Source organism: Clarias gariepinus, chromosome 9, assembly GCF_024256425.1.
Source record: "Clarias gariepinus isolate MV-2021 ecotype Netherlands chromosome 9, CGAR_prim_01v2, whole genome shotgun sequence".
Taxonomy (NCBI): domain Eukaryota; kingdom Metazoa; phylum Chordata; class Actinopteri; order Siluriformes; family Clariidae; genus Clarias; species Clarias gariepinus.
The window spans coordinates 11612786-11630157 of NC_071108.1; the positions used below are offsets into that span (position 1 = coordinate 11612786).

The window sequence follows — 17372 nt, forward strand, 5'->3', positions numbered from 1 at the left end:
ATATTAAATGCACACACTACACATACTACACACTACACATACTACACACACACACATTCTACACATCTTACACACATTTATCCTACACACACACACACACATTAGGATACACAAGAGAGAAAAACATTCTCCTAATGGTTATAATATGGTTTTTAATAATAATTTTGCCATCAAACCTGACCCACATTGGGTGACATCGGCAAGCGGGGCTCAAAAAACACACAGGTTACTGCACGTTGTGCACAGCGGGCGATGGCACAGGTGCCTGGGCTGATCATCGTTGCTCATCGATCATCGATGATCGGCCCAAGCACCTGCACCAATGCCTTAAACTTATGTCACATTCAGTGACATCAGTGTCCAAGGCTTTTTAGAGGTCTTACTGTAGCATGCTTAAAAGGCACACAGGTTGTGTGGTGTGCCCGGGTGGTATCGTTGCTTGCAACTATATTTAAAAAATGGGGCTGGAAGTGGGTGAAATGTACAGTATTTGGAAGCAAAGAAGCCTTTTTTTCTTCTCAAGTTAATGTATTGGAAACAGGAAAAATGTAAAGATTTGAATGATTTTAGTAATGATTTTGAAGTAGCAAATTGTGATGACTAGAGGACTGGGTCAGAGTAACTCCAAAACTGCAGTTCTTGTGAGATGTCCCTGGTCTGCAGGACCTATCAAAAGTAATCCAAGGAAGAAAAAACAATAACCTGGCGATCGGTCATGATGAGCGTTCATGGGTGGCCAAGGACTACTGATGCACATGGGGAATGAAGGCTGGCCTGTTTAGTCCGATCCAATTAAGGCGCTACTGTACATCAAATTGATGAAAAGGTCAATGCTGGTTGTGATAGAAAGGTGTCAAAACACACAGTGCATCAATGTTATGGTGGCAAAATGGGGGACCTATATAATATTATTGGCCTATATTACAAACTATACAGCACACATTGTGCAGTACGCAATGCAGTATGTACGACAGTGTGTTTGCAATTTACTTGTATACAGTTTTTTTTCAGAATGAAACAGTTTCATTTTTATGCACAGCATTTTCACAGTCACTGCAAACCAAATGTGGTACTCTTTGATGTCTGATATTTAAAAAAAAATGAATTTTAAAAGCCTTTAGGGCAGTCAAACTGTTTAAGCCTTTGAACATGACTGCAATGCAAATATTAGCAGAACTATAATCAATGATGTTTTCTTCTGAATCAAATAATTACTTTTAATTACAACCTTCAGTAAAATACAGCTTAGTCTGACCAGCTGCCAAATACAGGCCGAGCTCGCAGACGAAGTTTACCAAATACTTTTTTAATTATTTCACTATGACTTGAGTAGATGATCAAGGATGAATTTTTAGTTGTTGTTTTTTTTGTCTAAGTAAACCTCCTAAGTAAAGCTATTACATATTGGATATTGCATTGTGACAGATTTTGTGTTATAGGAAGAAAAGAGCCTTTTATGTGTCAATACATTACAGTACAGTGAAATTCTTTTCTTCCAATATCCTAAGTTGTTAGGAGGTTGGGGTCAGAGCGCAGGGTCAGTCAAGAGACAGTGCCTCTGAAGCAGATACAGTTGATGCCCCTGCTCAAGGTAGGGCCCAACACAAGCAACACAATATGTTTTGAAATGGCATGCTTGGTATAGTATTCCACCAAACCAGTGGTGGAATACTGTCACACCCAGTACAGCAAATAAATATAAACGATACATCACAACAAATAAGAGCACACAAAACTTGTGGTTGCATATAATTTGCAACAACTATAAATATGTCACTACTTTACACGCTAAATTGTTTCGCAGGAAATTTATAACGCCCTTTCATGCAGTAACACAAAGTCTCCGCCAGGTGTCAGTGTGGTAATTGTCTTTGAGGCTACAAATGACGTCCAACATCAATACTTTGGAGTTCATGGGCACTTTGGGATTTACTCAGTATGTAAACAGCAAAGTCACCAATGTTGAATCATTTTTTTTAAGTCAACTCATAAAGTGTTTGTTTGTGTTTAGCTGCAGTAAATGTGTGTTTTAGAAATGTGTAGTGTATCAGATCCATTCAGTCTCTATATACCTCAGCAGGCCATATTTACTTTCTACCATCATTACTATTAAGTAGATAACTAAAACAGAAAGGATTGACCTATTTCATTAAGTTAAGAAATGCTTGCACTTGGGGTACTATATGTTGGGGAAGCCAGGAAGCAAGACGTTGACCTTGAAATTTGTGCCATAAGCCAGAGACTGCTGGGGTGGTGAGCTGCCCACTGTCAGCTTTTCTCAAGAAGATTTCTCCCCATGCCCTAGCCATGATTAGTCATTTAATCCACACTATGGGGCTATGCAATTGCAGGGTAAAATGCCCTCTGATCTAGTGTGTCACGTCTGAAGTACCATTTGTAAAATGTGGACAAAAATAAAAGCATATTTAGACGTTCATATAGAGAACAGGAAACTTCTGTCATCCTCTTTCTCTTCTTTCTTTTTAACTGAAAGTTACTTTTTCTGTTTTTCCGTAATGTAAAAAAAAAATTTCCATTGAAACAGGATCTTCAAGCAGAATTCCATCAGGAATGTTCTATGATTGTAAAAAAGTGGGTGTGCCAAAGCTAACAAAGTCAGACTTCTATGCAAATCACAAATCAAACATCAAAGACTTTTTTTAATCATCTGATGTTTTTTTTTTCTTCGTCTATTAAGTAAATGTTACGTCCTAAGTTTCCTTGCTATAGTATTATCTTCAGACAATCTTTATTGTGTAGTCTAGTGTACATCATATTGCAAAGTCTGCAATAGAATTTGGCCAGGAGTTTATTGCCAGCATCTCATGTAGTGTGATATGATAAGCCTGCTGTTATCGGACAATGTACAGAGGACTTACTTAAGCTGGCTGTTTCTGTCTTTGGACAATATTTATATTGTCTTTGTATGTATTGTGTTCAAATTTATTTATGTCCTAATGATGACTGACAGAATAGATCCCTATTGTTCTTGCATAAGTATCTAATTTTTTCAATGCTTCATGGAAAGAAAGGTCCATCATACCATTAAGTGTACAGTCTAGCACTATATAGCCTACCTACATATCATCTGTGATATGTAAAGAATAACAGACAAAAGCAGCAAATCAGTTTTACAGTGCAGATTTTAACCTTATCTATGAATGTGGTGTTATGTTACTGTTCGATTTTGTTTTGTTTAACAGCACGAAATGTGTAGATGTTATATCTGCCAAAGGGGCTGATCAGATTTTCTGATTCGAACCATATTGTGTTTGTTTCAAAACAGCTTCAACTTTCCAGGTCTTGATTACACAGTGGGCTATTTTAGGCTCCTGGGGGTCGAATCAAGCTGATATACCGTTGATATGTTTGTTTAGTGTACTTTGTAGTAAGGGGAAAATGACATCCCATCTCGGTTAACACAGACTAGCAGGTTTAGTCCGGTTTTCACTAAGAGCGTTTTTTTTTTCTTTTTCTTCCGACGGTGAAGGGACACACCCACTTCCTGAGCGTATATATATCCGCCTCCGACGTGGGACTTTGACAGCGCGTTCACATGCGAGCACTTGGTGACTAGCAAGATCAAATCAGACAGATTTGTCAACTTTCATAATCGGTGTTTCAGGAAGATTTTTTTTTTTTTTTTTACCAAGACATCCGTAGTGCTTGTTGCTGTTTGTTGTGTTGTTGTTGTTTTTGCCAGTTCGGGGGTGTAAACTTTTGTCAGGGCAATCAGTCCCTGCTTCATCGTCCTGCCGCAATCCGGCGGGTGTTAAGATCCATGGAAGTGGTCGGTTTTTACGAAAGGGACTGCCTTGCATTCCACAGCGGCCACAGTCTGGGTCCCGTCCACGGCGGCGTGTACAAACCCTCCACTGACGGCTCGATGACGAAACTCGGCATCTCCGAGCACGAGAAGGCGATCGACTTCAGCATCTACTTAGACTCCGCTCTCCACTACCAGCAGCCGGCTCTCCACGCCGAGGAGATCTTCACTGCAGACTTCTCCATCAGCGGGGACGCCAAGAGCAAGCGAGCCGCCGCGGAGGCGCCCGATTACAAGAGCTACGCGCCGCTGACCGAGCGCGAAGCCAACCGGAGCCAGCTCGGCTACTCCGAGCTTCAGGAGACGCGCCTTGACACCGTATTCAGCCCGGACTTTCTGGGCGCATACGGGAAAACCCAGTGGCGAGGCGACGTGAACGAAGATCCACGCATGGACGGATCGGGGGGCTACGACATGCGCTCCTACCTGCCGTACCAGACGGCGCCCAGTGGGAGCCTCGGGAACATCTCCAACGCGTCCTCGTCGTGCTCCAGCCCGCCTGGCACGCCCGCTCCGCCCAGCAAAGCCCGATCGCCTCAACCCGGCGGTAAAATCCCGTCTACAGGCAAAGGCAAGAAGCGCCTGGACAAGGACAGCGAGGAATACCGGCTGCGGCGGGAGCGCAACAACCAGGCCGTGCGCAAGAGCAGGGACAAAGCGAAAATGCGCAATATGGAGACGCAGCACAAAGTGCTGGAGCTGGCGGCTGAAAACGATCGGCTGCAGAAACGTGTAGAGCAGCTGTCCCGGGAGCTGGCCACCCTGCGCAACCTGCTCTCCGCCACCGGCCAGTGCTAACGCTTACTTTAACTACCTGCGTACGCAAGACTGTAAAACATCAATTCCAAAGAGTACGTTTTTATGTCCTTTTTTTTTTGTTTGATATGTTTTGTTTTGTTTTTACAAAATGACTTGTGAAAATATCGAACAATGCTTTTAAAAATGTTTACAAGAGCAAAAGAGCGTGTAAAGGAGACTGGCGCCTGGATTGCGCAACTCTTTCTCCCATGCTCAATGACTGTCACTCTGGTGGTGTTGTGGACGCACGCTCATGTACTTTGTTCTGTACAGTATTTTTGTACGGGTGAAATGTCGACTGTTTTAATAATACTCTGTTATTTAAATACCTTTTCCCCCATAATCTGGGGCAGTGGCTGTCGAGGGAAGAGTTGTACTGCAGAGGTATGATGCAACGCATTGTAACAGTATTGGCCATGCAATGAAGTAGTCTGCTAAAACAGAATAATGGTAGATTTCTTGTATTGTTATATCATATTTTATTGAATTAAATGATTTTTATTTCTTTTTGAGCTTGGTTGTCTGACTGTATTTTCGTCTGATGGCACTGGCTTTAGACACACTCACCTTTTATCTGGAGAGACTTGACATCTTTTGACATTTTAGTTATATGAAAAAAAAAAACAATATCAATCACTATTTTAGAATGATAGATAGATAGTATAAAAATATTTTGCAAGAAAGTATTCCATATTTATAACTTGCACCACATAATGTGTAAATAGTTGACGGATTTTAAGCACTGCAAGATCCATTACACCATTACACTTTAGTGTGATGTGAAATCCCTGTAGCCAGAGATAATGCAAATATATGTTAATGATATCTGGCAATATCTGTTAGGAAAATTAACATTTTCATTCAAAACATATAAGAGGAATTTAGAGGAATACTGGTTTGTCCTTTGTCCATGTTAGCTAGCAGTAAAGCAGAATTATCTAAAACACACAGGCATTGTCAATAGTCTACTGAGTTCAGTGCTCTCTTGGAGTCTCTCAGGGTCAAGGCTAGATCAGTAACGCCCCAATATGACCAAAGTGTAGCTGGTTCTTCTCTAAATTCTTTCTCTCTCTCTCTCTCTCTCTCTCTCACACACACACACACACACACATACACACACCTTAGGATACACGAGAGAAAAAATTGTCTTAATGGTCATAATATGGTTTTTCATAATATATTTTTTACGAGGTGTCAAAGATTTAAGATGTTTACATTTGGGCATTTACCATATCTCAGTCCAGGAATATAAAACTCATAATACTTTATGGTCCAAATTAAGCTTTCGTCATATTACTGACATAAAAACAGTTCTAGCATACAAGAGCATTATGCTCTTAATAAAAAAAAAGTCCTAGGCTATAATTAACCACATTGCTCTGGGCCTTAATAAACTTGCAAGTGTAATGATGGCAACATATTTCTATCCACAGTATCTAATAAACTAACCTGCACTGAGGTTTTCTAAGGAACTGATATAATAGCAGCCTGATCAAATTTTAAAAGTGTTGCATCACAGCACAAAAAGATAGTTTACATGGGAAATTGGCCCTGAGACAATATTGTGTATTGTGTGGTTTTTTTTGTTTTTTTTTTTGAATGGCGATGTGGCTAAACCTGCTTATTTTATGGGGTTGCTAGTGGCGTGTAGTTTATCTTCTCGGAGCGGCTGTGCACATCGATCAGCCATAACATGGTGACCACTGACAGGTGAAATGAATAACAGTGATCACAAACTATACACCAGCAAACAGGACAAGATCATGGACAGCCAAAGCACACTCTTGCCCACAGAGACCAAAGACCAGCCTGTCTGGTGCAATCCCGTAGAAAAGTCAATGAAGCACAAATTGGTGAAAAAAGTGAATGCTGGCGCAATAAAAAAAACTCCAGAACACCACAGTGCACCACAGCCTGAAGCACACAAGGCCCAGTAAGCGAAGCGCCTGGAGGCCTCCAAAGTCCCCAATTCCCAATCCGATTTAGCACTCATGCACCAGGCCAACAAGTCCTATCCATGGAGGCCCCAAGGGTCTGCTGCCAATGTGCTAGTGCCAGACACCACGCCCCATGAGACCAGAACCTCCCCAGGGGCACCCAAAACCCAGTTGGTTTTAATGTTAATGGTTTTAATGTTATGGCTGATTGGTGTAAGAGTGAGTGAAGAGGAACCAGACAGACAGGTGCTCAGTGGTAGGTGCAGTTGAAGAAGAGAACCCCCATCCCCACCGCTTTATCAGAGGTCATCACCATGACAATACAGGGTGGGAGAGAGAGAGAGAGACAAGGTGAATTACAGGTATCTGTGACACTTATAGTAGTTTTATAAAATGGAATTTATGGAGTAAAACGGAATGTAAACTGCATTCTTATCTTATATTACTTACCATTATTTTATTGATACATTCTACTTATGCCTGGAGCAAGGAAGGAAAATCATCACACACTTCTAAACATAGTTAACATTACACAGAATATTAATGATATAAGTTTATATATAATTGATAATGGATATTTTATCATGAAACTAAATTTACACACAAGATGTCAGGCCTTAATGTGTTTAAAAAGGGTTTTAAGTTCCTAAATCAATGGAATCTAACATTATGCTACAAAAAGAAATGCAGAAATAGTATAAATTCTTCTAGGTTTATTGAGCTGGTTTTTAAGAATCAATTTGTTGTTCTTGTTTTTTTTTAATCTGATGAACTTCAAGAGGCAGCACAATAATGCACAACTCCTTAGTCCCAGGTTTGATCCTGGACGCTGTGTAATTTCTGTGTGGAGTTTCGCACGTTCTCAGCGTGTCAAAGTATGTTTGTTTTGGTTTTCTTCCACCTCCCAAAAACCAGTAGGAGGATTAACGACTTTGTAAATGTAAATTGCACTTAGGTGTGAGTATTTGTGTATGGTGCCCATGGTCACATCCTATCCATGGTGTATTGCGACTCTTATTTTCAGTATTCGTGTGATAAGCTTGGGATCCACCAAGAAGATAGATACAGTGGTTGCTGATGATTAGATAACGTTCAGGATTACATTTCCATACCAGCTAGGCTTATGTATATTATTTCACTGATGTCAGACAATAAGAAAAAATGCTATATGTTATTCATTTTTATTTAACAAAAGTTTGGTTGAAAAAAACTAATGGGCCTGGTGATCTGTCATTGTTTTTGCATGAGAGACATTTCACAACACTTCTCATTCTGGAGGGGAAAGGCAGGGTAGCTGTGTGTTGCTCAATGTCCACTTCCTTCTCCTTCAAAGTGGCTTTTTTCTGTTTCCCAACCATCACAAGCACTACTTGAGTACAGCTACTATGCTGATGCAAAAATTAGATTTTAGACCAGAAAAACAATAGTCAAAGAATTACTTGTTACAGCTTTTCAAGCAATAAATGTTGACACTTTTCAACAAACTATATTATTTAGGATTCAATTTATACACCAATATGCTTTTTCTTTAAAAAAAAAAAAAAAAAGTTTCCTAACGGCATTAAGAGACATTAGCCTAAATATAAATTATTTTTATCACAGCTTGTTGTTGAAATCACAAAAGGTATGTTAAAAAACATACTATATTTTGTGCTGTAGATTTTTTTCTCACATGCAAAATGTAGTTATAAACCAAACCAAACCAAACAATGTGATTAATTTTATGTGCATTTATTTTTGTTAAATATTATTTTTTTAAATGTGAAGTAACAAAAGCAATATGTCTTAAGAACAAGACACAAATATGCTCAGAAGCTTTCATTTTAACAGGGATTTTGGCATTTGTGGTTCTGTAAGACATTCACATTTTTCATAACTGCTTGTTTGTTTTTTTATCTAGTCTAATCTAATCTCAAAAGTACTCCTAGGTATGTACCAATTTGATATCGGGTATCAGGAGTGAGAATGATAGTGGCCTAGACTGCTTGATTGGTATCATGAACATCAGGCTCTTATAAAATGTTATGATTTGTCCTAGTTGGCTTGCTTGCTTAGCCTTCAGAAAAAAATTAAAACCTTTTGGAAAATACAATATTAATGTAACACTGAGTATCAGCATTAAGCTAAATAAAATGCTGTATCAGTATTGTATCAGATTTAAGATATTGTTTGAGATATCTGTTTCGAAGGTTATGAGCCTGAACATACAGGGGGGCCTATCATACCCAAAGCATCCATGATATGATCTTAGTGATAAGATAAGCTTAGAGAAAGTGAATTTCCACCTCTTCACATTAACTTTTCAAAAACCCGCAGAACTTTTAGTGTACTGAAAGAAAGTAGTAAATCCAGTTGAACATTAAATAAAGCTCCTCCTTTTGATATTTTCTGTAGACACTTGTATAATGCATTTTTGTGTAATTAACATCCGATCTATAATCAGATCTGATACACAAATACTTACACCTAAGTGCCAGATCTTCTTTTAAGTAGTACAGGCTGACTGAATGTGATCAACCATGATAATAACAATGTTGCCTCACACCTGGTGGCCTCACTGTGTCAACGCTGTGGTCTCACACCTGGTGGTATGGTGGCTTAGTGGTTAGCACTGTTGCCTAGCACCTCCAGGGTCTGGGTTCGATTCCCACCATGGGTCTGTGTGCATGAAGTTTTAATTTTTTCCCTGTGCTTGGTGGGTTTTCTTAGGATGTTCTGGTTTCCCATGCCAATATTGGCATTTGTAAATTGCTCGTAGTGTGTGTGTGTGTATCCATGTGCGCTGGACTGACACTCCATCCAGGGTGTACCCTGCCTTGTGCCCTAAATGTCCTTGGATAGGCTCCAGCCCTGCCGTGATCCTGATAAGATGGTATAGACGGTAAGTAAGTGCCTCACACCTCTAGAGTTGGGGTTTGTTCGCGTGTTTTTTTCCCTTGCTTTGTGGGTTTCATCACAATCTGGTTTGCCTCTACAGTCATGCACTGTAGGCATTTCCAATTTGCCTATAGAGTGTATAATAGGGTATGTGAGTGTGTGCATAGGTGTACTCCACCTCGTGCCCTACACAAGATAAGCAGTATGGTAAATGAATGAACTAACCCCCTTTTTAATTAAATAAAGCTCTTTTTTTATTATTAAATATATCCCAGAGCTGCCCTGCAGTAACTCCATTTTCACTTTTTAAAAAATGGGAAGCTGGGAAACTTGTCTTCTGAATCAGCGAGTCGTTCAGGCAGAACTAAGCAGAACTTTTTTTCACCTTTAATTATGTTTCTAACTTCTCTTCCGCCGTGGAAAAACGCTGATACGTGCACTACAAGCCTGAATAAGACCTTTGTATCCTGTGAACACACGGGTACACGAAGCACGCGACATTTTGGACTTTCCGACCCTCTGGCACAGGATGGGTCAATCACCGGAAGCGGTAGATTAAGCCCCGCCCCTCGGAGTCATGCTCGTGTCCGTGGCTCTGGATCGCGCGCGCTGGGTTTTCCCACATGAGCTTTCCTACCATGAGCGCGCTGTCCTGGAGGGAAGGCCACGCCCACTTTTGTTCCCGACCGGAGTTTACCGGCAGTGTCGCGTTTGTAAACGGCTCTTGCGCAATTCGTCCTGCAAAACAAACCAAGCGCTGCTGCAGCCCACGCGCTGAGACGAGCGCTCCAACTCTGTACACTTACACGCTTATGTGTTTATTTATTTAATTATTTTTACATTTTTTCAGGACAAACACATTTTCCTGCCTTGTGTGAGCGCTATTCCAGGAAGTGATATCTCTAGGAATGGCGTGGTTGATATAGGAGGGATTCATCTGGGTTAAATTCAAGCGTTTTATGAGCAGCACATTGTAAACCAGTTCCGCCAAAGCTATTTTTTTTTTCTTTCTAACTGTTTTTTGGTGGGTGGTTACACTCGCTTCTCTATTTTAAGACATTTTTTATGTTTTTGAGTTCTTTCACTATTGTGAGACATGTTTATTTCCCTTTCCCCCTCAATAGAAAAGCTATAACAAAATCTTTAGAAAGAAACAAGCTAAACAAAGTGTTAATATTGGCTGTGCACTGTATAAAAATGCTGCCTTATTTACTGCCTTATTAAGTATTTAATCTAAATGTTTTAACTACTTGAACCACGTCACTGTTAATAAATGTTTTTATGTGCTTTTGGGTTCCCTCCAGGTACTCCAGTTTTTCCCCACATTCCGAAAATGTGTTCTATGCTGATTGGTGTTTCCAAGTTATGATCCAGGCCCTGTGTGACCCTTCATAGGGTAAGTGGGAGGGACAAAGAACGAATGAATGAACTTTCATGTTCTTCATATGATTCATTTCCTGCCAGCAGAATCAGACTGGTTAGGTTTGTATTCTTGGACACTTAATCAGATTTCACACTAAATAGATGCTTTTTTATTTTTGTGCTTTGATATAATACAGTATATACACACTTCAGCAAAAAAAAAAGAAAAATATTTGGATACTAAGTTTATTGCTATACAGTACATATTAATATTGATATATTGCTAATGATATATACACACAGTATATATAGTAGGCTATATTAAGTACCAACAACAACAGTCAGTTGTCATTTTAAGACATCAAGGTCAGCTTCTCCGGAACAGTGCTTACAAGAACGGTGTTGTCAAGTGCATTCACCAAGACCCATCAAACAACATAATAACACTGGCTCTCATGAAGACCATCCCACGAAAGCCAAATCAAAATTTACTCCTGCTGCAGAGAAGTTCACTTAGATTTACCAGCCTCAAAAATCACAAATTAACAGATTAGAGCCATTAGGAAGGCTTAACAGAGCATGAGTAGCAGACACATATTAATATCAACTATTCAGAGGTGATTATTGCCGATTTTGCAATGTATAATGAAATAAAAACCAGAAAAGACCATGGAATTAGAAGGTGTTTCCAAACTTTTGACTGGCAGTATGTATATCGTTTTGATGCACAAGACAATCTTTTAAAATGCTTTGTCAAACAGTTTTATTGTCAATACAATTTGTTAATTTTATTATATAATATAATAAATATCTTTCATATAATAAAAAATATTTCTTCCCACATTCTGAGCAAGTATACTGTACATTAATAAAATGACATGTAAGAAAAAGTGTTCATTTCAGTCTCCCCTCTGTGTCAACATAAGTAAATATCTTTTTTAAATTGCAAACACAAAAAAGGAAAAGTGAGCCTGTTTCAAATAAAATATAAATTTGAGATATAAAGCTGGTATTCATTATCTTACGCAGTCAAACTTGCAATGCCAAGTCCCGGTGAAATCCTAAATTATTACAGAACTCATGACAGGCACAGTCAGCTTTTTGAAGCATGTCCCCTGACGTTTGCAGCAATGATTCATATTTACCATACAGTGTTCTTTTTACATTTCCCTTAGATACAAAAGAAAAAATGGCAATAATAAAATGGAAAAAATAGAAACTGACAGTTCTATTTCTACATAAAATTCACTAATTTATTCTGTATAGCGCTTTTCCTGTAGTTAGAGTGACCTGGAGCCTATTCTAGGGCACTTGGGACACAAGGCAGGATGCACCCTAGATTGGATGCCAACCCATCACAGGGCACAAGTGCTCACCAGGCAACTAAAAATTATTAGCACCCTGCAAGAGAATGTGCAAAAGTATTGATAAACAAAGAAAATGCAGTCTTTGTAAATATTCCATATAAATAAAAATGCTCACTGCCTTTAGAAGCTTAACTTTTGTCATTCATCACAACAAGTAAAGGAAGAATTCAAAAGAGGTGGATAGATAGATAAGAAGTTAAGCAAAGCATTCAGTTAGGGCCATAGTGAAAGGGCTTAGGTAATATGAAGCAGGAATGTTCTCAGAAATAACATTTTAAGCATACCCTACATCTTGAAATTTTCTACATGAAACTTTGTTAGACATTACAGGAGAAGACTCAGTGGTGTTGTTTTGAATAACAATGTAAAATGTAAATACACCTTTATGACTGAACAAATAAAACAAATACGCAACAATAAAACTATATAGCACCCCCCCATGTATTATTAGATGCCAGTTGTTTTTTAGTTTGAGAGTCTTATAATTTTTTTTAATACAGATCATTATTAAAATGCATGTTGGCATATAGGCAACATATAGGCATTTGGCAGACGCTCTTATTTAGAGTGACTTACATTTTTATCTCATTATACATCTGAGCAGTTGAGGATTAAGGGCCTGCTCAAGGGCCCAACAGCGGCAACTTGGCGGCTGTGAGGTTTAAATCTAGGATCTTCCGAACCATAGTCCAATGCCTTAACCACTGAGCTACCCCTGGCCCCCCAATTATACTTTAAAAGAGTATAATTGGCATCTGATGTAGGCCTACCTTTCAAACCTCAACAGAATTTTTTTGGGGGGGTGATTTTGCCATTAAAATTGTTTTGTCGCAACTCCAATTCACATTGTTTGGATGATTATTCAAATATAGTGCAAACACGTTTGCCTTAAACATGTATCACAATAACATTGCAAGGTTTAGTTGCTGAAAATGCTCAAGCAGCCTTAGTCATGCAATAAAGAGATAACAGCAAGAAGTGTTGCCAAATATGAAGCTGTGATGTCGTGCAAAATGGAGATCATTAAACAGATATTTTACCAACTGACTCCTAATTTGAAAAAGAAGCATTATCAGAGCTAAGAAGGAGCAAACCCAGGAGCAGTGTACCTCATATTTCCATGCTCTGTGTACCATCAATTGTAGGATTTTAGTGATGTTCATACACATATACAAACACGCACAGAAGGCATCATAGAGTGGATGGAGTGTTGTGCAAGTCAGAATCTTGGCGTTCTACAAGTCAAAACACACAAGAAGTCTTGGTCAGGGTTCAAAATGCCCTCAGGAGAATAAAATAAAGAATATTTCAGCAATTTATCATGATAACATACAACAAGAGAGATTTATCCATTACAGACAGGTTAATTTCATGGTTTTTATCACTGATTTGCTGGAAAATCTACTTCATTTCACCTCTTGGTGCAATCTTTAATAAATGTGTAGCTACATTATACATCGCTACAGAGAGCCTTAAAATTTATGGTCTCTATAAGAAAATTCAGTAAGGTCAGAAGTCAGAATCTAACGGTGCAATGTGTTACGGAAGCGCTGCCTAGAAAGTGAGCTCTAGCAATTCTCTTCCCTGTTTCTTTCTAACTTTCGGCCTATGTGGTGCTACTAAGGGATCCATGGACCTTCGAGCAAGCTTGTTCAGATGATTTTAAGAACAACCGCAACAAGCGGAAGTCCGGTTTTTGGTGGTGCCATTGTCGGGAACTCAGGCGTCTACACTGTCCGTAAGAGGAGGAGCTCTGACCCTCCCTCATGCAGGCCCAGATTTCAACACACATTGTACTTCTCTTATTCTGGCCGTAGTGGCCACGTAGCAACCAGCGTCCGCTTGACGTTTCGTGAGGCCGCAAGATTCACATCATAAGGCCCAAGGTTGAGCAACAGTATGCTTTCCTGTTCTTACAACACTGCAGAGCAGAGATGCAACCCCGAGGAACATTGACAAAGTGTTTCATGTCTTTAGATAAGGGGTCTTTATTCTTATCGCCAATGGGTGCCATGGCTCCAGACTTTCACTCCAGTTAAGTAGGAAGCATGCTTGATAGTTAATTGAGTAGATTGTGTCGTCACCAAGGATAACGTTTTTATGCATTTGCTCTGCAATTGACAGTTGTCCACGGCTGACATACAGCATGTATCAGTAGCTAGAATCAACCCACAGTAGCGAGTGATTTTTAAATAATTACCAGGCTTAGGGCAAATTGGGTATGTGACGTCCATTGTTAAGATGTAGTTCAGACAGGAGGATGTATTTGACAACTGTGATGGGAGATTAAGTGATTCATATTTCACCATAATCCGTCATGAACTGTAAACAGTATGTGAACAATCACATAAGCCTTGTGGCAAGGACTGTGAATCATTCGTAAGACAGCTGTCTCAAACAATGAACACCTACACCTGTACTCTCTCATAGTTCCAGGAACTATGATTTTGGCAGAAAGCAACCAAGGAAGTAATTCTTAACACTTACAAAACTCTCAAATCAGCTTTAAGCTGAAAAAACACTTTAGAAAGACGTCTCTGTTAGCTGGGGCACATTGGTGGCACTTCAAAGTGTTCCATTAGGTAGGGGCACACATGCCTTTGCAAAGGTTGTGTCTGATGTCATCGCCTCTCGCATTATGAGATTGGAAAACAGTTCAGGTCGCTCAAAATAGGCCACTTTCACAATCAGATCAGGCTGATATTGGCTTTGTGTGTAAGAATGCATGTGGGTATGAAAAAAAAAAGCAAGAAAAAAAAAAACACGCATCTTAAAAACTCACGTGGTGGAATCTCAACCGTCTGCCCACAATGTGATATTGGATGTCTTCCTTCCTGTGTAGATAATGCAAATGGGAGGTCGAAATAAACAGAAAGAAAGAGAGGGCTTTGCATTGCAACACAAACCTGATCAAATGAGTCATAACCAGTTAGATTCAACAGGTGCAATGCTTTGGTTTAGATAAATCTGACTTTTAAAATCATAATCTCCTGCAATTAGTATCTATTAAAGCACAATACACTGATTTTCCGAACAGTATAAATATATATATATATATATATATTTTAAATGTGGCCTGGTGACAAGCTTAGATTTAACGTTATAATTTTTTTCAGAAGGCAATGAAGCTGTAAGGAAAGCTGGATACAGAGCTTTGTTAGATGTGCAATATGAAAGAGCTCTACATTTTTTTGTCAGTTGATTCTATTTTTGACCGAGCCGTAGAGACTTATAAAATATTATTGTGTATATGCTCCTGCGTGCCAAGATCTCCCAACTAAAACAGATGCATGATGTAGTAAGTGACATATAATGTAGTATTTTGAATAAAATACACTGTCATACAGACAGGTTTTTAACTAGGCATTTCAGGACTTACAAATTCTGTGGCACCCCTGCAACTTTCAGGACTGAGGTGGTTTCCCTCATTCGCTCCACTATTCTCACTATTCACTGTACATCTTGTTATGTAGGTGCACAACACTGTTTAACACATATTTGGACAATCCCAATTCCTACACTTTAGAATCCTGTCTGTTGTCATGTCATTCTCACCATGATGGGAAATCATCTGTGGTTTCCAAATCCATTGAGCTTTATAATTACAATCTCGCATGGTTTATTGCAAATCATGTAAAAAAAAAAATCTGGTAGTTGATCAATGTAATGCCTGGACATTTATGTTTTTATCCAATAAAGTTTATGAGATATCCTTGAACAATAATCAGGGAAGGATTTATACTCCCCAAGTATGTAAATGCTAAAAATATAAGAAAATTAAAGAATGCCAGAGTTTGGTCCTAGCACTGTGGCCTTGCTCCGTCATGCTCTAGGCTTCAAGTCCAGCCTTTGTATGTTCTTGCCGTGCTTGGTGGGCTTCGTCCCTTCAGTTCCTTCCCACAGTCCAAACAAGGTACAGTGAGTGAGCATGTGTGTGCTTGTTTGCTCTCTAAGGGACTGGCACCCCATCCTGCTGCAACCCTTTACAGGATAAGCAATATAGAGAACAAGAGGGGTTTGCCCGTTATTCTTACTAAAGTGGAACCTGAAACCATTAAACCATCTTACAGTAGTCTTTTATTAGTATTCTACTCATCTGCTAAGTCTTAATTTCTGTATGACTTTAATGCATCTCAATATTTCTGCTCCAACTCATTTACGCCTGTTCATTTCATGCTTGTTGTTAGCCAATGCAAATTTTGATGCAAAAATGTGGGTTTAATTGCACCCAGGACTTGCAATAAAGTAGAGCAAATTATCAACATGTTATGCTGCAATACAGCAACCAGCTTTTTATGCAGCTAATTAGATTTGGTGTAAATGGGTTAACAATGGCATGCTTGCTTGGAAACAGAGAACTCAGATATTTAAATATGGTTTATACCCCAAATAGATTTATACCCCAAAATGTATGGATGTTTGTCTGTCATGTTTTTTGACATGCTTTTTGAATATCACATGCTAGAGTCCTCTGTTTGCTGTTATAATAATGTCCATTCTTCTGGGAATGCTTTCCATGTGATTTGCACGTATGTTTTTGCTTATTCAGGGACAAGAGCATTAGTGATTTTAGGTGCTGATGTTGGGGTCTGATGTGAAATTCCAAAGGTATTTAGTAGGTTTGAGGTCAGGGCTCTGTGCAGCCCACTTTTTTACATATCAACAATGGCAAACCATGTCTTAACAGACCTTGTTTGTGCACAGTATGTACATGCTGGAACATTTTTGGCCCACCTAGTGCCATTGAGGACAAATTATGATTCTATAATATATAATGACATCTTTTTCATCTGTGCACTTCTACCATTGTGGGTCCAGATTGGGGAGGACCCACATATGAGTGTGTTGATCAGGTGACCACAAACATTTTCCATATAGTTTTACACTGGCAAATCCAGGTGTCTGGACCCAAAGAGGAAATATAAACAAGTTGGAATTTAGGAATTTAAAACTAAAAGCATATAGCTGAAGTACTTTCAGTATTAATTCCTTTTAGAAAACGTGAACCTGCTCATCTGTGTATTCTGCATTTACTGTTAGAAAAAATTCCATGATTACCAGAGATCAGCCTACTAGTTTAGCTTCCTTTTGGTTGCTGAGTCTGCTAAGGAAGTGAACTATGTGGCACAGCAATATTTATTAAAGTTTCTCCTTTTACATTGTACAAGCATTTAAAACAAGATCATTGAGCTGCTTTGATTGTTT

The 17372-nt window shown here is 39.1% G+C and overlaps 1 protein-coding gene across 1 annotated transcript; it reads left to right on the forward strand.

Annotated features, from left to right (window-relative positions):
• Positions 1 to 3529: 3529 nt before the first annotated feature.
• On the forward strand, positions 3530 to 5136 carry cebpb (CCAAT enhancer binding protein beta). The gene has a single exon (XM_053504976.1). The coding sequence runs from the start codon at positions 3782 to 3784 to the stop codon at positions 4622 to 4624; it is 843 nt and encodes a 280-aa protein (XP_053360951.1). The 5' UTR covers positions 3530 to 3781; the 3' UTR covers positions 4625 to 5136.
• Positions 5137 to 17372: the final 12236 nt, after the last annotated feature.

What these genes read in the sequence shown, in the direction of transcription:
- cebpb (XM_053504976.1), top strand. Translation starts at nt 3,782, where the DNA reads ATGGAAGTGGTCGGTTTTTACGAAAGGGACTGCCTTGCATTCCACAGC.